Source organism: Rhinopithecus bieti, unplaced genomic scaffold, assembly GCF_001698545.2.
Source record: "Rhinopithecus bieti isolate Rb0 unplaced genomic scaffold, ASM169854v2 scaffold_21649, whole genome shotgun sequence".
NCBI lineage: Eukaryota > Metazoa > Chordata > Mammalia > Primates > Cercopithecidae > Rhinopithecus > Rhinopithecus bieti.
In genome coordinates this window covers 1,912,073-1,934,721 of record NW_016811584.1, presented here as the reverse complement: position 1 = coordinate 1,934,721, position 22,649 = coordinate 1,912,073, and the positions used below count along the sequence as shown (strand labels likewise).

The 22,649-nt window shown below is 45.2% G+C and overlaps 1 protein-coding gene across 4 annotated transcripts in view; it reads left to right on the top strand.

The window, feature by feature from the left end:
* Nucleotides 1-22,649, top strand: part of ARHGEF3 (Rho guanine nucleotide exchange factor 3) — a 348,389-nt gene that overhangs the window by 86,499 nt on the left and 239,241 nt on the right. The window contains exon 1 of one of the 4 annotated variants that reach the window (XM_017894190.1): nucleotides 12,381-12,479. The exons of the other annotated variants lie outside the window; for them this stretch is intronic. Within the exon in view, the coding sequence (XP_017749679.1) occupies nucleotides 12,460-12,479 (20 nt within the window). The 5' untranslated portion in view covers nucleotides 12,381-12,459. Of the gene's footprint in view, nucleotides 1-12,380; nucleotides 12,480-22,649 lie in introns of those variants that run through there. 4 annotated transcript variants of the gene reach the window in all.

The following is a 22,649-nucleotide window of genomic DNA, read 5'->3' as shown; positions in this document are numbered from 1 at the left end:
TGATGAAGTCAGGGTTGTTCCTAGGGAGTAGGGCAGGGGTGGTGCTGGGGCTGGAATCCATGAGGGCCCCAGCTGTGGGGAGGCAGCAGCCTTACAAGAGGCCAGATGAGCGCTGTCCTGGGCTTGAGTCTGGGTGTGTGTCACAGGCTGGATGATTCCAGAGCAATGCATCCAGTGCCAGCTGTCAGCCACTGTGATTGCTCAGCCACCAGGAGCCCCCTACCCCCTGGGCACAGACCTACTGGGGTTTTCTGCAAGGAAGCAGCAGTTTTGGCTCGAAGTGTCTCTCTGTACACTTTGGAGTCTAGTCAAGAGGACAGCCTCTTAAAATGGAAATAGGGCACTGCTGTGAGCCACCTGTGGACACTTGGTTGATCTCCCCAAGTTACTTGTATTCTCTGAGGCAGATCTTACGCTACAGCATCCACAGGGCCATTTCTAGTGCACCAGCAAAAAAACAATCGAGGAGTGGAATCAAATGCTCCTTGACCTTGTCCTTTCTTTCAGCTCTTATCCTCTTAGGAAAGGAAGATATTTTGTTTTCAGTTCAGATTTTAAAAAAGAGCTAAAGAGGGTACTTGAGACTTGCTGCCAGCCAGCAGAACTGGAGCCCTCCGGGAGACATGGACGAGGTAATCAACTGAAGTTTTCTAATACCGGCCAGCAGAGGGCAGTCTTCATCCATAATCGGTGCTGTCTTTCTCCTTGGAAACGTTTAGTGGCTGCAGGAGCCTTGCTGGCTCCTGCCCTCAGCCCTGGAAAAAAATGGACTTCCAGCTATTTGTAATTTAACTTTGAGTCCTCAAGAGGGGACCTTCCCCTTTTAGAGTTGCAATGTCGGTGCTATTATTTTAACACCCACATCTGCTGTTGTCTGGGCATCAAAGCCTAGAAAAGTCATGAGGGAGATGCATTCTCCAAGGTTCTCAGAGCACAAGGTTCAGATAGAAACGGGGCCAGATGGGCACATACTGTTGCATAAACACCAATTAATTAATGCTGGGCTTCAGATGAGCCGGGCCTGCCAAACTCGTGAGCTTCACACCTCCATGGTCCGGAGCCTGCCTCCCTTTGGTACAAAAATTAAAGAGACAGTTGCAAAAACCAGAGCATTCACTGACCAGTCCTAGTAGGGAACAACATTGGGACATGCGGGGCACCATGCTTACCATGGGGACATTTTAATTCCTTCCTCTCCCTGCCAACATACTTTTAATCCTGTTGATGCTATTAATGGTAATGACAGGTAACATTTATTGTGCTCTGATCATATGCTGGACACTTTTATGACTGTTAGCTTATTTAACTCTCTCAGGCCAGGTGTGGTGGCTCACGCCTATAATCTCAGCACTTTGGGAAGCTGAGGTGGGCGGATCACGGACCAGCCTGACCAACATGGTGAAACCCCGTCTCTACTGAAAATACAAAAAAAGTAGCTGGGCATGGTGGTGTGTGTCTGTAGTCCCAGCTACTTGGGAGGCTGAGGCAGGAGAATCACTTGAACCCGGGAGGCAAAGGTTGCAGTGAGCCAAGATTGCGCCACTGCACTCCACTGCCTAGGCGACAGAGCGAGACTCCATCTCAAAGCAAACAAACAAACAAAACAAAACAAAACCAAAAACTCTCTTAAAGTCCCAAGAGGTGGGGAACTGCTGGAACTTCTGTGGTTTTGTGAGGATCAGGCACTTGCTAAGGGTCACTTAGCAGGTGAAGGAGGAGCCAGGTTGACCCCTCAGAGCTGTTGCCCGTACCTATCTGTCACTCATTTGTGGAGTCCCATTTATGCTCTGGACGCCAGGTGGTAAGACAGTGGTGCGCACACAAGACACAGTGCATCTCTGGCTAATTTTAATTATTTTAATTTTGAATGTGTTAATCAAATACTTGAAAATTGAAAAGGAAGAGAAAGCCAGCCAGCCCTCAGAGAGCATACACTGAGAGTGGAGGCCCTGAGGTGTCCATGTTCCTGAGGTGGTCTCTTACTTAGTGGCTGCAGGATGGGCTGTGCAGGGTAGGGGGAGTGAGGTTGGTGGGGCTGGTTCCTTCCTTTCCTTCCTACTAGATCAACTCTGCTTCTGCCAGGTTTATGTAGGATTGGGCTTGACCCAAGGTTTCTGCTGCTGAGAAGCTCTCAGCGAAACCCCCAGTGTAGTGGCTCTTAGCTAAGGGCACGCCCAGGAGTGTTCTCCACCCCATGTCCCCTTTCATCTTCTGTTTCTCTTTCCAGTGGCTCCTTCCCTCTTGCCTGTGGATTGGGCCTGGGGCCTCCTGTGCCAAACATTTCCCTCCTACTCCTGCTCAGCCTTTGCATTGCCCAGAGCTCAGCCCAGTGCTGGTGCTGGCAACAGTTGAGAGACAAAGAGGGGGAGCCCTGAAGTCAGAGCTCAGCTCTCCCCACGGCCAGCACATGATTATGCCCCAGATTCCTCATCTCCAAGATGGTGATGTTAACAGAATCTGTCCAGAAAGTGTGGACTATATGAGGCGTTGGCAACCCAGAGTTATTTGTTTGTTTTTTGAGTCAGGGTCTCACTCCATCATCCAGGCTAGAGTGTAGTGGGATGATCACAGCTCACTACAGCCTCGACCTCTTGGGCTCAAAGGATCCTCCCATCTTAGCCTTCCTAGTAGCTGGGAATACAGGCATGCATCACCATGCCCAGCTAATTTTTTCTTTTTTTGTAGAGATGGGGTTTTGCCATCTTACCCAGGCTGGTCTTGAACTCCTGGCCTGATGTGATCCTCCCATCGTGGCCTCCCAAGGTGCTGGGATTATAGGCATGAGCCACCACACCCGGCCCCAAAGCATTTTAAACATCACCTCACCCACAGTAAGGATTCAATATCCATGGACCATCATTACTATTAAGATTATGACCATCACTCCAGTCCTATTTTTCTCTTTCTCTCTCTCTCTTTTTTTTTCAAAATTTGCATGAGTTTATCCTCTTTTTCTGTCCCCACTTCTTTCCTACCTCCTCTCTCCTCCCCAGTGACCACCACCCCCACTACTACCCTGAAACTGCCTCCAAGGTGACCAGCCATCTGGAGAGCCAAAGCTCTCAGTGGGTTTTGCGCAGTCTTCATCATGGACTCCCCTTTCACAGCATTGGGTCCTGGCTCCGCCTCCTCCTGGAACGCTTGATTTGCTGGCTTCCCCCACTCCCCTTACTCCCAATTGCACTCTCCCCAGGGCTGTGCTTCCAGCCTCTTCTATCACTGCAGGTCCTTACCTTTGGTCACCCCTGCCATGCCAGGACATTGGCTTTGACCTAAGCTGCAAATCCCAGTTCCCCACTGTTACTGAACCTTTTTCTATCTACACCTCCCAGGGGCCCCAGACTTTATATGTGTCAAACTGAGATTTCTGGAGGTTGGAGCTGCCTTCAGTCTCGGGGACTGGAGGCAGAGATTAGGGACAACAGGCCTTTTTAAGCAACTGAGAATTCAATCTGAGGGCACTGGGAAGCCTTTGCAGGTGGAGGGAGGATAAACCCAAAATCGGTCCACCCTCAAAGACCCTGCCCTTCCTGATTCTTTGTTGGACTCTTTAGGTTGCTGCTAGTTTGTGGGTGTGTGGTTTCTTTTACATTTAATTTCCCCCTGCTGGTGATTCATGCATCCCTCCTAGACTCCAGAGCCCCAAATACAATGTTAATAAGTTGCATCTGGCAGAGTGCAGCGTGCTGGGGTGTTTGTGACTGCACTGTACTTGATGTCTGGTAAGTTTCTGAGGCCTGGCTCTTTGAGAGTCTTTGAACAGGGCCTTCTCTGGGAGCCCAGCAGCAGCAGCCTGTTGTAGAGGGACCGCCCCCTGAATGTCCCTGGTGACCTTCCAGCCAGGCAGCATCACACTGCCCATTGCTGCTAATTCCCCTTGCCCACCCCCAGCCCCACCTGTGGGTAACTTGTCCATTTATACCCTCATTTGTTAGGGTCCGTGCCTTCCTCTCACCTGCTCATAAGGCCCAGGTGTGCATGTTTGTTCTGGACAGGACCCAGTGCCCAGGTGAATGTTTGTGAGGGGATCGAGGGGGCGATGCTGCAGTCTGCTGTCAGCTTTGCTGTTTCCAGGGACTGTACACTGCTGCCCCTCTCAGAACCTCAGTTTCCCTATCTGTCTTTACAAAGTAGCTGGCCCTGAGCCCTGCTGCCCACCTGTCTGTGGAACACATGTGGAGACCAACAAAGGTGGCAGAGCCCCGGTTCAGGGGTGGAGGCGGTGAATGAATATGTCACATTGTCGCCCTGTAGCGAGTGCAGTGCTGTTCTGGCTGCCCCAGTGCCAGGACAGTCTGAGCAGCGGTGGTTTTTAAAGAGAATGTCTATTCTAATTTAAAATTCTGTGTTTTAAAGGCCAGGCATGGTGGCTCATGCCTGTAATCCCAGCACTTTGGGAGGCCGAGGTGGGCAGATCGCCTGAGGCCAGGAGTTTGAGATTAGCCTGGCCAACATGGTGAAACCCTCTCTCTACTAAAGATACAAAAATTAGTCGGACATGGTGGCGGGCACCTGTAGTCCCAGCTACTTGGGAGGCTGAAGCAGGAGAATCACTTGAACCCAAGAGGCGGAGGTTGCAGTGAGCTGAGAGTGCGCCATTGCACTCCCTGCCGGGTGACAGAGTGAGACTGTGTCTCAAAAAAACCAAATCAAATCAAATCATGTGTTTGTATAAGAAGATGTCCTGGTGTTTCTTTGCGTTTCTTCAGAAGCATTCATAGACCAGGGGTGAAAAAACTACCATCTTTTACTCCAAAAGAAACACAACTTTCCATAATATTTTGGATTTCCAGTATCTGAAAGGGTAACTGATGTTGCTTTTGCTGATAGCAGGTAGCAAAGGTGTTGGTTATTACGGGGCACCAAGGAGCCTGGAGGGATCCTTTTCCACTGTCCAAGGCCAGGCTCCCCTCCCCTGTTTTCTTTTCCTCCCCTCTCTAGTCCACTCTAAGAACCAAACTAATCCAAATATTTTCTTTTCCTCTGTAGGCCCTTGGTGTTTCAAAATCTAGAAAACTCTAGGGAGTAATGCTCACTTGATGTAGTTTCATGTTGGCAGTTAAAAATGAACTTTATAAAACAGACTTGTAGTCCATTTGGGAAATGCACAAAGTGATTTTTTAAAAAGTTACACCACAATCAATATTATAGTGTTTTCCTTATCTTTTTTCTAAACCTGTGAGTTTATTTATGTAACTTTATATCCTAGTTTTTCATCCAGTATTTTAATATAATCATTGCCTCATGACAAGGGTAAATTAGACATCACAGTTTGCAGGGCTTGTCCACCTCCCTCCCTGCCCTGTAACAGACTCGCCCACCCACCTACCCATCATGTGCTTGTCCACTTACCAACCATCCGTCCATCACAGGTTGAGGGCTCTTCTCTGAGGAACAGGGCTGGGTTCTAAGAAACAATTATCGATGCGACAGGCAGGGTCCCTGTCCTTGGGGAGTTACTGCTATATAGGAACCAGCGTGTAAGTAAACACAGGGGAAAACAGCAGATTGTGGGGGTCTCTGGGTGGTGGGCATGGGGCTGTAGCCCATGGTGTGGTTTTGACTTCCACGCTAGGTGGCAGCGCAGTGGTGGTGCAGGCTCTTGTGGCTGCCGTGTGTCTATGAGACTATCCACACTGGGAGGCTGGATTTAAACATTAGATCTGGAATTTCCCTACAAAAAGGTGGTCCCATGGGTGCTCAGGACTGTGGGGTCCTTCCATGTGGGGTGAACTGAAGGACTCTATGTTACAGTGTGGCAGGGTCAGTTTTTGAGCTGGGATAGCCAGTCTTTTTTTTTTTTTCTTTTTCTTGAGGAGTCTTGCTCTATCCCCAGGCTGGAGTGCAGTGGCGCAATCTCAGCTCACTGCAAACTCTGCCTCCTGGGTCCAAGCAACTCTCTTGCCTAAGCCTCCCGAGTAGCTGGGACTAAAGGTATGCGCCACCATGCCTGGCTAATTTTTGTATTTTTAGTAGAGACAGGGTTTCACCATGTTGGCCAGGATGGCCTTGATCGCCTGACCTCGTGATCCACCCACCTCAGGTTCCCAAAGTGCTGGCATTACAGGCGTCAGCCACTGTTCCTGGCCGATGGTCAGTCTTAGAAGGAGACGTGAACCTGACCCAGCATGCTGACCCTGAAGGAGGGGGCTGTGCTATAAATGCAGTGTTCTCTGGTGTTAGAAATTGTGTAGTTTAGTTATTTGTAGCATCACAGTTACTACTGGAGGCAGAGGGGAATTTTTAGAGGGATTTCTTAGAAAGCTTTATGTCTGCAGCAAAGTCTGAAAAAATATACACCTGGCCAGGGATCACCAACTCCGAGTGTGACAGAGACCAGGCAGGACCTTACATGAGTGGCCAGGGAAGGGCAGGGTCACAGTGGGGAGGGGTGGAGACCCCAAGAGCCCATGAAGGGGGCAGCTACCAGTCAACCCTAGCAGACCATGGTCACATATGGAAATATGGGCCCTTAGTGATGAGATTTTTTTAAAAGATTGAACTGAATCTAGAGACTGTACCTGATTTCTAAATGAAATCTAGATTTTTAAATGTTGCATGCTACCTCAAAAATAAATACATATATACATACATACACCCTATGGGTCATATAAAATATACCAGCAGTCTTCCCATTTCTGACTTGTACCTCAAATTTAACTTAGAAGTTAAATTTATTATGATTTTTTATTGCTTATTTACATTTTAATTTTGTTTGTTTGCCTTTGAAATGAGCATATATTTATTTGTAAACAGGAAAAAAGAAGGAAGACATCTTTATAACCCAAAGGGCTCCTTACCCTTTAATTTTTGTTGATGCTTCCTGGGCAGATGGGTGACAGTCAGGTTGCCTGGACTGCGGGGCTGGCTGCTGGAGTATTTGCTCAATAGGAAGAGGACCCATATCCAGAAACAGGAGGAAGGACAGCCAGGGGTTCTGCAGGCCAGGTCCCAGGGCTGCTGACCAAGGCAGCAGACAGGTGGGGACCTGGGAGCACGCTAGGCACTCACTCATTCCATCATCCATTTCCTCATTCACTCATTCATTCACCAGGTGTATACTGGCTACTTACGGTTCAGAGAACTGATCTGGGCCTTAGGGTTATAGCAGTGAACAAAGTAGACAACAATCTCCACCCCTATGAGATTCAAGAAACAGTAAGACATAGGGTAGGTCTGATGGTGCTAAACACTGTGGAAAACAGGCAAAAGTGGTGGATAGAAAGGCTGGGGAGGGCCACGGTTTCCAACAGGATGTCTGAGAGAGTCCCACTGAGAAGAGACCTAAAGGAGGGGTGTCACTCCATTACACGTGAATTAAGTGCTTACTGTGTGCTAGGCACTCTGGACGGTCCCCTGGGAACATTCCTATTTTGATGCTTTCTTTAATGAACTTTTGCAAAGATACAAAGCATAGTTCTTTTGGTTGCATGTGACAGAAATACAGTGTACACTTGCTTAAATTTTTTTTTAAAAAAGAGAGCTCACTTTTTATCACTGGCAAATCTAGTGAGAGGCTACCTTCAGGCATGGCTCGATCCAGGTGGTTAATCTGTGTCATTAGGAACCTTCTCTCTCGGTCTCTTGCTCTGCTTTCTCCAGGTGAGCTTCCTTCTCAGGTAGGCTTTCTACACAAGATGCCCTGCACAGCTCCAAGTTTGCATCTCATCAACTCAGCACCTGTGCCAGAAGGACTGTATATCTGTTCTTTAATGCCGGCCAAAGTCTTGGGGTCACTCTCACTGAACAGGCCAGGTCACATGCCCATCTCTGGAGCCTGGGGTTGGCCCTTCCTGAATCACAGGGTCCCAAAGGGGAGAGGGCATCCCTCAACAGAAAATCTGGGTGCTGTTAGCAGAAGAATGGGGACTAAACGCTGGGTAGTGAGGAACAGCAGATGTCTTCTTTGACAACACTTGGATCAAGGAAGCAGGAAGAGCTGAAAACAGCCTGAAAACAGGGAGACCTTCAAGGGTCCCAGCCTGTGACCAACAGACCATGTGAGCTTGGCCAGGTCTTAGTGCTCCAGTCTCTAAATGAGGGTGATCAGCTGGTTCTCTGAGGATCCTTCCAGCTTGTAATCTGTGTGAGTTTTAGATACATTATCTGAAAACAGATATGATTGAATTAAATTACCAGGTTTGAAATAATACAGGGTTATGGATCCTGGGTAGAAGATTTTTTGTTTTGTTTTTATTCAACAACTAGCTCTGTTGGTGAATTGCTGAGGAAGCTGTGAAGGACATGAGACCCACCTCTGCTCAAGCTATGCTACTCCTTGCTGGTGGCACCTAACTATACCTCTGCCTTTATGGTGTGCAGCAAAGCTTTGCCAACTTTTCAGTCTGGTAATGGAAAGTGAGCTTCACTGTCATGGATGTCATGCTTTAAAGGCTAGAATGATGCATTAAGGAAGATTTACCCTGGCCTCATCTTCCAGTGCAAACTTATGAGTAGGCCATAGTTGAAATAGCACATGACTACCAACAGCTGTAGGGAAAACCAGCTGTGTGGACATCGGCATGTGTTTCCAAGACACTAAGCAGATATCTCAGTCCAGAATTTTGTTTTAATGGTTATGTCTCATCTTGACAGACACATACCAATGTATTTCCCCAGGAAGATGGGGAGGGAAGACAGGGATTGCTCCTTGGTGACTCTGCTGATGTGACTTTCTGACCCTTTCTGTTAGTCAGACTTCTGCAGAGGCCAGCATTTGTGTTGCATGATGGAAGCCTTGGGAGTGAGTCATCTCAAAGCCAGAAAACCATGCATCATCCTCCGCAGGAAGTACTGGCCATCATACAATTGCACAAGTAGGCAGCCACAGGCCATGTGGATATTGAGGTGGGTAGTGCAGTCAGGCAAGAGCCTTAGAGGCCAATGAACTTGACTTGAAGCCTGGCAGCATTGCTGCTTTTTGGCTGTGTGACCCAAGTCAAGTTACTTGAGCTCTCTGCACCTGAGTTTCCCATCTGTAAATCTGAACAATAATGGTACCCACTCATAGGAGAACATACGTCAAGTTCTTGTCAGCCAGAATGATGACTACTGTTGGTAGAGGTGCCATTCCTAATGGGCTAATAGGAGACAGAGTGGCATAATATTCATAGCAGCTAACATGCACTTTGCATGTTAGGACCACTGTATTCATTATTATTAGCTACTGTTCTTAGCTCTTCTAAGCACATTAACTCAGGTAGATAACGTGATTATTCCCACTAACCTACATAGGTCCTACAGATGGTCCTAACCCACAGTGAGTCGCCTGACAATTTTTAGCCTTTCTGATGGTGTGAGAGTGACACGCATCCAGGAGAAACTGTACTTTGAGTCCCCATACAACCATTCTTCTTTTTTTCACTTTCAGTACAGTATTCAGTAAATTACATGAAATATTCAACACTGTATTACAAAACAGGCTTTGCGTTAAATGATTTCGCCCAATTGTAGGCTAATGTGAGTGTTGTGAGCATGTTTAAGTGCGCTAGGCTTTAAAAGCATGCATTAAGGTGCCAAATCCAGATAATTCCGTATTTTCACAATGTGGAATAAGCAAGTCTTCTTGCTACTACCTTACTTACTGAATTTGTAGGGTAAGCTGAGCTGTGATGTTTGGTAGGTTAGGGGTATTAAGTGCATTTTCGACTTACCATTGTAAGTTGAGGTGCATGTGAATTATCATCATCATTCTCAATTCACAAATGAGGAATCTGAGGCACAAAGAGTTAGGTAACCTGCCTGGAGTCACAGGGCAAGCGAGTGGTCGATGTGTGATCAGGACCCACGCGGCTGGTTCTAGAGCCCTTGCTCCTAACCACCACCCTCGGTAGTCTCACTGCAGAAATAAAAGCTGCACAAGACGCTTCCTGTAGGTCAGGAAATGTTCTAAGCACCTTCTAAGGATTGAGTCCTTTAACTCTCGTAACAACCAAACCCTTGTAGGTAGGTACAATTATTCTCCCCATTTTCTAGATGAGGAAACTGAGTTACCCAGAAAGGGCTAAGAATACGAAAGGAGTTCACATCCTCGTTGGCTGGGTGATTTAAGACAGGGAAGCTGACCTCTCTGAGCCCCAGGGTTGCCACAGGGTGAGAGGCGATCTAGGATAAGCACCACCTGCAGTCCTGATGTGGACCAGACCTTCTTTGGAGGGGGCCTACTTTATTCCTAGTGAGGGCCTTGCTCACAGATCCTGGCTTTATTCCTGGGCCTGGGCCTTGTCTCTGGCTGTCCCTGGCAGCTGGACAGGGCTGAGAGCCCTTGGGAAGGTGTGGCATCTTGGGGGAAGAGGATTTTGAAGAGATGCCTCTGCCCCTGGCTTGGGCCTTCTGTGGCACCAGGAACCAGCTTGGCTCTACTACGGATGCAACAGCAAATAACGCTGTGAACCTGTCCAACCACTGCAGGACAAATGGTCGAATAGATCTGGGTCTCAGTTTACTCAGTTGCAAAATGGGGTGATGTGGAATGAAAGCATGCAATTAAAGGTGCCAAATCCAGATAATTCCATATTTTCACAAGTGGAATAAGTAAGTCTTTTTGCTGCTACCTTACTTATTGGATATGTAGAAATTTTCAATGGGATTTCTTTCTTTTAGAGGTAGGGTCTCACTGTGTTGCCCAGGCTGGAGTACAATGGTACAATCATAGTTCACTGCAGCCTGGGTTCTGGGCTCAAGTCATCCTCCTACCTCAGTCTCCCAAGTAGCTGGGACTACAGGTGCATGCCACTACGGCCGGCTAAATTTTTTATTTTTTGTATGGATGAGGGCTCACTTTCTTGTCCAGTCTGGTCTCGAACTCCTGGCCAGAGATGATCCTCCAGCCTTGGTCTACCAAAGTGCTGGGATTCTAGGTGTGAGCCACTGTACCTGGCATCAAGGGGCTTTCTTAATAGCTGGTTCCTATTGTTGGCTGTGTGAGTTGTGTCTAACTTCTCCCTCTATAGCAACATTAGGAGCTGTATCCTTATTGCTAGGCCCATGTTTGTGGTTATTTTGTCCAATTAATTATCGTGAGGATGAACTTTTGGATCATTTTCATGCTCTTGGAAAATGGTGTCAAATTACCCTATGGAAATTTCATGTCAATGTATGCATTCATAGTTGTGAAGCAAAGTGCCTGTTTCTTCACATTCTTTCTTGCATTTGATATGCCCATATAGAAGTTGCTAATTTGAAATATAAACATGCTAAGTTATTTAAATTTCCATTTGGCTAGTTACTAGGGAGGATGAGTACTTTTTGTTTGCTTATTGATTGGGTTTTTTATTTTGTGAACTATGTTATGGCAAAGCATTTCAGTTTTCTTTTTCAAATAAACTAATATTTTCTTATTACAAAAATGTACAGTCATACAATTTTAGACAGTGTAGGAATGTGTAACATGGCAAGTGCAAGTTCCCCGGATCAATCCTAACCTTGAGAAGTCACCACTGCTGACAATATGGGAATGATAATTCCAGAATCTTCTAGAAATTTTTCAGTGCCATCCATTTGACTTTAAAGACTTCTGAAGGTTCATTCATGGTTTTCGTGTGTTAGAAAGTGTTTTGTCCAGCGATGTCTTTGTCAAATAAAGGTAGTAGGCTTATTCTGATAAATTTATCTTTTCAGAAAAGCCATGTAGCCTAGTAGGGGTGGGGGTAACTGCACCTGCGGTCCCCACTGAACGCTGGCATGTCTCCCTGCGTTCAGCAGGGTGTATGTGGACTCTGATCTGTTGGCCTTGTCTGGTCTGTTGACAGGATTGCTTTTTGTCTCTACTGTCAGGCTGCTGAGCTGGAAGGGCAGTGGTGGGAGGCTGAGGGGCTCCTGCTTTTTTGAGGGTCCCGGCACCATTGCCTTAGTGATAGTCACAGCCAGTTTCTACTCTCTGTGTACTTTATGTGCTTGAGTTTACTTAAACCTCACAACAGCTCTGTGAGGTATAAAACCTAATATTATTCCTATTTTTCATAGTGTAAGGCATGGATTCCTAGAGGCCGAACCCATTTGCTTAGGGCCATGAGATAGCCAGCTGGAACTCAATTCCAGCTCTGCCAGGCGCTGAGGCCCCTGGAGATGTTAGCTGTTCACTTTGCAATTCTGCATCTCTTTGCACCATCTCTCCATGAGCCCCATCTCCCTGTCAGTCTTTGTACATATTGGCCTGGTCCAGATGTGTCCAGGAAACTGGGGAACCCCCCGTTGGTTACCAGTGTTATAAAGACTTTGAGCAAGTTGGGGCAGGTAAAAGGACATGTCTCTCCAAGGGCTGCATCCCAGAATCAGGGCTCCCGAGTGAGTAGGAAGAGCATCTTTGCTTGGTCATAAAGGGTGGTTGCCATGGTGGCAGGTATGGCAGCGCTGATGCAAGTGCTGGCCCTCTTCCCACTGGAGCCCAGCTGGTGAGCTGGGAGTTAGTGAAGGACCCAAGAGAATGGGGCTTGCTCTGCCCTGTGCTTTAGATAGACCATGTTTGATAGAAATATTTGGTAAGTAGCACGTAGCTGATAACCACAGTCATTTTTCTCGCCCTAGTTTGTGGCTCTTGTGGATTAGGTGGCCAGAAAAATCTTGATGCAACTTGGTGGAGCTCTGGGGCAGGATCCTGGAATCGGGCTCTCTGGCCCTACCCTTTAGTAGCTGAGGCATTTCCAAGTCTAAGCTGTTAGTGCCACAGCTTCCTCATCTGTTACAGCCCTGATTCCACAGGGCCCCCGTGAGGATTCAGTGAGTTAATCCTCATAAAAAGCACAGTACGAATAGTAATATTATTATGAAAATAGTACTAATATTACCCTCTTTTTACTCAGAATTACCTCATACCCGCCACTCCCTTTTTTTTAGCCGTCATTGAGGTCTGCCAGGATTCAGCGTGGTGGCTTGCTGTTTGGTGCAGTGCTGAAATAATCTCAGCTTGACGGTGGCCTTGACATTACCTTCCTTTCTACCACATAAGCTCTAACAAGCCTGACGCAGCTCCACTCCCACATTTCACTGACAGTTTGGGAATAAACATGTTTTTATGTGTGGCCCCAGTCACTGCCAAAAACAGCATTTATGGAGCATCTAATTACCTTGGAGACTGTGGTGGGTCCTGTATTGGAGTCAATAAACTGCTTTAAGCAATGCTGGCTAATTTAAGAATTTTTGGCATTTTAAACTGTTGGGATCAACAGAACATCTATTATAAATGCCCATATCTGAGGACCCACTTTTAGGATTGCAATGTTCATTTTGGAGGGGTTGGGCCACCTACATATGGATTTATTAGTTTCTGATCAATATAGTATTGAATAAAATATAAAGACTTTCTTCTGCTCCTCCCAGGGCAAGAAACCCTTATGGAGTACCTGGTTTGATAGAAACTAGTAAAGTATGGTATCTAGAGATATAATTTTTGAGTAAAGAGTTTTCTAGGATTTGAAAAACATGAATTGACTGGGTGCGGTGGCTCACACCTGTAACCCCAGCACTTTGGGAGGCCGGGGCGGGCAGATCACTTGAAGTCAGGAGTTCAAGACCAGCTTGGCCAACATGGCGAAACCCCGTCTCTACTAAAAAATACAAAAATTGGCCAGGAGTGATGGTGAGCACCTGTAATTCCAGCTACTTGGGAGGCTCAGACAGAAGAATTGCTTGAACCCAGGAGGTGGAGGTTGCAGTGAGTTGAGATTGCACCAGTGCACTCCAGCCTGGGCAACAGAGTGAGCCTCTGTCTCAAAACAAAAAACAACAACAACAAAAAAACCAAAAAAAAAAAAAACAAAACACCTTCTAAGTCTTGATTATTTGATCAAAATCTCTTTAAAATATTAAGAAAACTGAGCCATTGAATTTTTTAAATTAAAATTACCCTTCTATTAAAAGTACAGTATGCACACAGAAAAGTTTACCATTAATCTCTATGGATATTTTATTTGCAGATGTAGAAAAACCAGTGAATAAGACTAATCTCTGATCTTTATTGTTTTTATTATTTTTTTAAAGTCCTGTTACACTTCATGTAAAGAGAACCAACTCAGTATTGGCTCTGGGCCTGGTACATAGTAAGCATTTGAGTTTCCATCTCCTTTCCTCTGTTGTTGCTGCTTCTGCAATGGTTTTAACATCTGTTTCTCTGTTTGTCCACTCTAGAGCCAGACTGCCTGGGTGTGAATCCCACTCTGATGCCTACTAGCTGTATGATTTTGGGCAAGTCATTTAACTTGTCTGAGCCTCAGTTTTTTCACCTGTAAAGTGGGAATAACAAATATATCTACTCATAAAAGTTTTTTGAGGACAAAATGAGTTAATATTTATTTAGCATTCAAAACAGTGTCTGGCTGTGACACAGTGAGCCCTCTATAAGCATTGGTTATTTTTTATTTTTTATAATTATTATTTTTTTGAGACAGAATCTCGCTCTGTTGCTGAGGCTGGAGTGTAGTGTTGTAATCTCGGCTCACTGCAACCTCCACCTCCCGGGTTCAAGCGATTCCCCTGCCTCAGCCTCCCGAGTAGCTGGGACTACAGGTGAGCACCACCATGCTCAGCTAATTTTTGTATTTTTAGTAGAGATGGAGTTTCACCATGTTGGCCAGGCTGGTCTCAAACTCCTGACCTCAAATGATCCGCCTGCCTCAGCCTCCCAAAGTGATGGCATTACAGGTGTGAGCCACTGCGCTCAGCCAGAGCTGATTCTTTTTAAACAGCGAACCCTTGACAACATTCTCTATGATAGAGGGATTGAGGATACCCCCAGTCCATATGATAACGGGCAGTGGTGCTCATGAGTTAGGGAGCCCATGACCAGATCCCACATCCGTCTCATCAGTGGCGAGCTTTGGTCTTATTTCAAACAAGAAGGAGGGGCCCTCAGAGTCGGTGCGTGGGAAGGTACAGCACAAACAAGGAGTCCTGGGTAGAAAAATATACTCTCGGGAAAGAACAGGCTCTCCCCAGGCAAAACTTTAGAAAAATAACAATCTGCTACTCCTTGATTAAAGGGTAGAAAACTAATTATCCTTTCCGGAGGGACGTGAGGCTGCTCTCTGCCAGGCTGTGACCTGGAGGTGCAGGATGTGGATTTCCTTAGGATGTAATGAAGCCTTTCCCATTGAAAACGTGCGATGATTCAGATGGATGTGGGGGGCAGGGGGAGGGGAGAGGGAGAACGATCCCTTTGCTTTCAAAAGCAACTCCTGGACACTTCAGAAACATTTGCGGGTCAGCCTTTTGAAAATGGAAAACTGATTTTCTTAAATTAGATTTCCAAAAGACCTCTGTTACAAGACATCCCTTCAAAAATGTTCTGTAATTTTTGCTAATTAGACCAGCTGACAGTGAGCTTAGATGTTTGAAGTTTGGTGCTGCCATCTATCCGCCGATGATGCAGATCAGAATGCCAATGAGGTAGTAACTGGGAAACACTTTTTTGTGTGTGTATGCTGAAGAAATACCAAGTAGTGTTAATTTTAGTTTCTTTAGTTAAAGGAAGAGCATGAAAAATTTGATATTTGTATAACTGGTATAGTATATTCCTCATTGTCTTCCACACCATACTGTTAGGGATGGAAATTTCCCATTGGCCTGTACCATTTGGCTGCAGATGTCAAGAAAGTTCATAAAAGTCTTACAAATAGTTATTGAGCATCTACCATATGTCTAGAGGGTGGGGATAAAATGTTCAACAGATAATGAAGTGCTTGTCCTCTGTGTACATATATTGTACATTATCTTTATTGTTAAAAAGAAGTGTCGGTATGTACATATATTGGAGACAGAGTCTCGCTCTGTCACCCAGGCTGGAGTGCAGTGGTGCGATCATAGCTCACTGCAACCTCCACCTCCTGGGCACAAGCAGTCCTCCCACCTCAGCCTCCCAAGTAGCTGGGACTACAGGTATGCACCGCCACAACTGTCTACTTTTTGTATTTTTTGTAGAGACAGGCTTTCGCTGTGTTGCCTAGTCTGGTTGGAGCTCACATTTTAATTATTTCAGTGGACTGACCAATATCTAAGTTCTCTGTCAATGTATATTTTATACAAATAATGCTTCTTAGGTATCTTTGGACAAGAATCTCTAAGCTGTCTTTCTCCATTTCACTAATGTTTTCTTGTCAAGTCACCAGGGATCTCTGCTTTGCCAAATTCGGTGGGCACCTCTCCATCCTCCGGCTTGGTGAAGTAGTAGAGTCTCCCTCTTTGAAGCACTGTCTTCACTTGGCCTCTGTGTTGTCCCTCTCATGGTTTTCCTCCTACCATGGGGCTCCTCTCATATCTGTCAGCTGATGATTTCTGAAAACACTCTCCTTATATTTAGCAGCTAATTGCACATCTGCATTTGGAGGTCCATACTATTCCAATGTTATATGTCTGCTCCTGATTTTTGTCCCCAAACCTGCTCTTCCCATAGCCCTTCGCTATCTTCCCATTGTTCAGGCTAAACTTCTTTAGAGCATCCTTTACTGCTCTTATTTCACCTGCTGTACTTAATCCACAGTAGATCGTGTTATTCCTGCCTTCAAATATGTTCATCATGCCGGGCGCGGTGGCTCATGCCTGTAATCCCAGCATTTTGGGAGGCCGAGGTGGGCGGATCACAAGGTCAGGAGATTGAGGCCAGTCTGGCTAACAGGGTGAAATCCTGTCTCTACTAAAAATACAAAAAAATTAGTCAGGTGTGGTGGCACGCACCTGTAGTCCCAGCTACTTGGGAGGCTGAGGCAGGAGAATGGTGTGAACCCGGGAGGCAGAGCTTGCAGTGAGCCGAGATTGTGCCACTGCACTCCAGCCTGGGCAACAAAGCAAGACTCTGTCTCAAAAAAAAAAGAAAAAATGTGTTCATCATTCCACTACTCCTTACCACTCCCACTGCCACCATCTTGGTCCAAGTCCCTGCCATCCCTCACCTGGGCTGCTGTAGGAATGTCCTCACCTTCTTCCTGCCCCGTCTCGCCACCTAGAGCTGCTGTCTCCATACAACATTGAGAGCAATCCTTTTAAAACTTAGGTCAGGTTTGTTTTCTGCTCAGAATCCACCAGTCGCCTCCTGTCTCCCCTGGACTAAAATCCAGAGACCTTGAAGTAATCTGTGAGACCCTTGTCATCTGGTTTCAGCTCCTTCTGTGACTCTCCACTCTTGCTCACTGCTTACCCCACTCCAGCCACATTGGTCTTGCTGCCCCTCAGCCGTGCCCCAGGAACTTTGCATGTGCTGTCCTGTCCACCTAAGACAGGCTCCCAGCTCTTGCAGGGAGAAGCCTGCCCTGGCCACTCCATATTAAATATCAGCCACTCCCGCCACCCCTGATCCCCACCCTGCTTTGTCCTTCTCCATAGAATTTATCACCTTCTAATGTAAGCTCTGAGAGAAGAGGAAGTATATTTTGTCCTCTGCTGTATCCCTATGCCTAAAACAATGCCTGGCACATGGTAGACACTCAGCAAATGTTTAAAGCTAACATTTGTTATGGACTCGGTATGAACCAGGTAGTCGGCACAGTGCTTTATAGGAATTATGTATTTACTTCTCAAAGCAACCCTAGGAGGTCTAAGTCTTATCATATCCATTTTCAAGTTGGAAGCTGAAGACTAGGAAAGTTGTATAAGCTGTGTTGTCCAAAGTAATTTGATGGACTTGGGCTTGAACCCACCAGGTCTTGGAGACTGCAGAGCCCATGCTTCTGACCACCCTAGGTTATTGTTCTCTCTCTCTGGTGGCCTGAATTTGCTCTAGAAGTGTTTATGGTAGTTGACTAACACACAGAAATGTGAATGAGCAATCCATGGGCTTGAAATGAGGAACTAGGCAGGAGTCTTGGTGCGTTTGTTAGGATGAGATAGGGTCTCTCAGGAGTGTCTGGGGTATGAATGTGCTGTAGGGCAGATACTCTCTCCTGGATGAGGAGACAAGGGAACCACACCAGGTGGGGTTAGTAAGGTGAAAATCATACATAACCCAAAGTGCTTTTTTTTTTTTTTTTTTTTTTTTTTTTTTTTTTGGAGACGGAGTCTCGGCTCTGTCTGCCCAGCTGGAGTGCAGTGGGCGATCTTGGGCTCATTGCAAGCTTCCACCTCCCAGGTTTCATGCCATTTCCTGCCTTCCAGCCTTCCCGGTAGCTGGGACTACAGGCACCTGCCACCCATGCTCGTAATTTTTTCCACACCTGACTAATTTTTTTGTATTTTTAGTAGAGACAGGGTTTTACTGTGTTAGCCAGGCTGGTCTCAATCTCCTGACCTCATGATCCACCTGCCTCGGCCTCCCAAAGTGCTGGGATTACAGGCATGAGCCACTGTGCCCGGCCTTAACCCAAAGTGCTCTTAAAAGCCCTGGGGAAGGGGTCATGTTGGGGCCTAACTGTCCATCTCTCATTAAATCTCTCATGGCTGGTATCCTCTTCAATGCTGTTCATTTGGATAGCTCCAGACCAGACTGAGAAATTGGTTGGCATTTGAGGGCCTTTTTGTTCCAAAAGTGCTTATTTAGGATCCAGTTTGGCCTGAGAGAGGCCTGGGGAAAAGGAGATGACTGGGGTGAATACAGATCCACAGACCCATGTCAGGCTTGCTTTGGGTCCCTGCCGGCTACTTAGAAGACCCCATGAGATGGCTTCCACTATGGATGTTCTTCTCTGTCTCTCTCTGAAGTACGTATGTTGTATTCATGTTCTTTCATCGTGTATAGAAGGCTTCCCTGTGTACTGGTGACCACAGACTTACTGAGAGGCCGCACCATGAATTCATTCTCATTATTTATTAAGCTCCTATTAGCTGCAAGGAGTGCAGTGACAGCAGCGAGTCTAAACCAGATAGTCCATGGCTTTCCAGAGCTCGTCCCCTGGAAGAGGGCTCTCTTACAGTGTCCCTTCTGTGCTCCAGTCACTAAGCTTTACGTATATTAACTCCTCTACTCCTCACAACAGCCCTGTGAGAGGGGGTCTTGTTAGTACCTTCATTTTACAGATGGAGGAACTAGGGATCAGAGATGTTAAGTCACTTGTCCAGCGCTACACAGCTGGTGAATTGCAGAGCCGGCTCCAGCTTCTGTGCTCTTAACTACTGGGCCAAGCCACCCCTGTATGGCAGGACTCAGGAGGCACTGACAGTCACCATTGCAGTTCTCCTTCTGGGAGATTGCACGCATGAAAAGTTGTTCTAAAGATACAAGCTTTGCAGGAAACTAAAATACAAAAGGGGAACACAGCAAAATGGCTCTTAAGTGGGAGCAGAAGACAGACCAGCTGTTGCTGCTGAATCTCTGAGCACAGAGACAGTGTGGGGGTGGGAGTGGGAGGACGTGGAGAAAGCCAGAAGGTGTGGGAATTCTTATCATCGTTGAGTGACTCAAGTAAATATATGTCTCAGAAACAGACTTGTAGGACTGATTTCTCACAAGTACTGATGAAACTCCACTAAGCCGCTTCCATCAAATCCCAGGCTGCATTAAAATGCCTGCTTTCTCAGCTTATTTACCGAATTTTCTCTTCTGGAGTAGTTAATAGGATTTTATTTCACATCATTATTCCATGAGGATTTTTTTCCATTAAATGTGTCTTTTATTTTGCCTGAAAATATTTTTATTTCACCCTCACTTTTCAAAATTGTGGTAGGATACACATAAAATATTACCAGTGTAACCATTTAAACCGTTACCATATCTACCATTTTAACCATTTAAAAATGTGTAATTCAGTGGCATTAAGTACATTCACAAGGTTGTGCACCTATCACCACTATCGAATTCCAGAACCTTTTCATCACCCCAAAAGGAGTCTGCATACTCATTAAGTAGTCACTCCTCATTCTTCCTCTTTCCCCAGCTTCTGGAGCTAATCTACTTTCTGACTCTATGGATTTGTCTATTCTGGACATTTCACATAAATGGAATCATATAATATGTATCTCTTGTGTCTGGTTTCTTTCACTTTGCATGTTTTCAAGATTCTTCCATGGTGTGGCATGAATCAGTACTTCATTCTTTTTTTATGGTTGAATAATATTCTGTTCTATGGATATATCACATTTTGTTTATTCATTAGTTGATGAACGTTTCATACGTACCTTTTCTTTTTTCTTTTTCTTTTTTTTTTTCGAGATGGAGTCTCGCTCTGTCACCAGATTGGAGTGCAGTGGCGCGATCTCAGTCCCTGGTTCAAGCAGTTCTCCTGCCTCAGCCTCCCGAGTAACTGGAATTATAGGCACGCGCCACCATACCCAGCTAATTTTTGTATTTTTAGTAGAGATGAGATTTCACCATGTTGGCCAGGATGGTCTCGATCTCCTGACCTTGTGATCTGCCTGCCTCCACCTCCCAAAGTGCTGGGATTACAGGCATGAGCCACCGCGCCCGGCCCTCATATGTACCTTTTCAATAGGGTTATTATAGTACCAGCCATGTGCCAGACCCATTGCTACTTGCTGTATCCTGAATATATGAAAAATTCGTATTGATCAATCAATAAGAAAAAAAAGAACACCTCTTTATATAAATGAGCAAATGACCTGAACAAGCATTTTACAGAAGAGGAACTATAAATACAATATAATTTCATGGATTTAAAAAATCATTTCAATCTTTTCTCTAGTTAATTCTGGAATTGGTTTGAATAGAGTAGTTCTGTATTATTTGGAAACTATGCACATGTATGTGTTTGAGATATTCCCTATTTGGGGAAAGAATTTCATTTGTTGCTTTGTTCAAATAGATCTTTATACATTTGTGACCTAAAGATGATTTGGTATTTACAGGTATAGTACTACCTCGCTAAAGCCTTTGTAAAATATTTTGTCCTTTTGATGTTTCTGAATTCAGATGGACACTAAGATCCTTTTAGAGAATACCTCGTTTTTAGCAGGGATTCTCAATTTATGCATTTTGGTTGTCACCAACTGCTAAGACATGGAGCAGTGGATTTTCACAGTCAGAGATTCTTGGAAACAGAGTGCCTTATTTTTCTATAACTGTGCTGTTCAATATGATGGCCACATGCCACATGTGGCAACTGAGCACTTAAAACATGGCTGGTGCCAATGAAGATGTAAGTGTAAAACACACATTGGATTTTGAAGACTTGGTATGAAAAAAAGAAGTATCTCTAATGCCTCTTTCCTATTGATTATGTGTTTAATAATATCCGTATACACTGGGTTGAATAAACTATACTATTAAAACTAAACTTATCCATTCCTTTTTATTTTTAAAATGTGACTAATAGGCTGGGTGTGGTGGCTCACACCTGTAATCCCAGCACTTTGGGAGGCTGAGACTGGAGGATTGCTTGAGCCCAAGAGTTCAAGACCATCCTGGGTAACATGGGGAGACCCCATCTCTACAGAAAAAAAAAAAAAAAGCTAGGGGTGCTGGTGTGTGCCTGTAGTCTCAGGAGACTGAGGCGGGAGTATCACTTGAGCTGGGGAGTTCAAGTGATCACGCCACTACATTCCAGCCTGGGCAACAGAGCAAGACCAAGACCATGTCTCAAAATATAAATATATATACATATATACATATATATATATGACTAATAGAAAACTTAAATTACATATGTGTCTCACATAATATTTCAATTGAATAATGCTGTACTTAAAAAAAAAAAGGGCCCTGTGTGGTGGCTCACACCCATAATCCCAGCACTTTGGGAGGCCGAGGCGGGCAGATCACTTGAGGTCAGGAGTTCGAGACCAGCCTAACCAACATGGAGACATCCCATCTCTACTAAAAATACAAAATTAGCTGGGCATGGTGGCGCATGCCTGTAATCCTAGCTAGTCGGGAGGCTGAGGCAGGAGAATCGCTTGAACCCAGGAGACGGAGGTTGCAGTGAGCTGAGATCGCGCCATTGGACTCCAGCCTGGGCAACAAGAGCGAGACTCTGTCTCAAAAAAAAAAAAAGAATGTAGTTTCATTTAATCTACTTCCTTGTCAACAAACGTTAAAGTTGTCATACTTCTTCCAGTTCTTCACATGTGCCATATTCTCCTTTATTTACCACTTAACTCTTGATGCTTTTTATCTTCTATAGAACAGTTTGTATAAGATTGGAATGATCTGGTTTTTGTTTTTTCTTTGGAAAGTTCGATAGAATCCATTATTTAAACTGGGCCTGACATTTTCTCTCATTTCTTTATTAATTATAAGGCTGTTCAGGCTTTCTATTTCTTCTTGGGACAGTTTTTATAAGTCATATTTTCCTAGGGATTTCTGCATTTTCTTTAAGTTTTCAAATTTAATGCCATAAAATTATTGATAACATTCTTATTGTAGTTTTTATTTGTTAAAATGGGGCCTTATGATGGTTGCCCAGATTAGAGTGCAGTTACATTATCATGCCTGACTGCAGCCTTGAACTCCTAGGCTCAAGCAGTCCTCCCACCTCAGCCTGCTGCGTAGCTAGGATTACAGGCTCATGCTACCATGCCTGGTTAATTAAAAAAATTTTTTTTGTAGAGTTGGTTTTGCTATGTTGCCCAAGTTGGTCTAGAATTCCTGGCCTCAGGTGATCCTCCTTCCTTGGCCACCCAAAGCACTGGGAAACTTTAAATTTTAATTGCTATTGAATCTGTAGTTATATGACCCTATTCATAACAGTATTTATTAGAGTCTTTTCCACCCCTTTTTGAACTTGGCCAGTTCTGTCTATTTAATGTCTATTTTGTTTGTCTTTTCACCTTCTGCC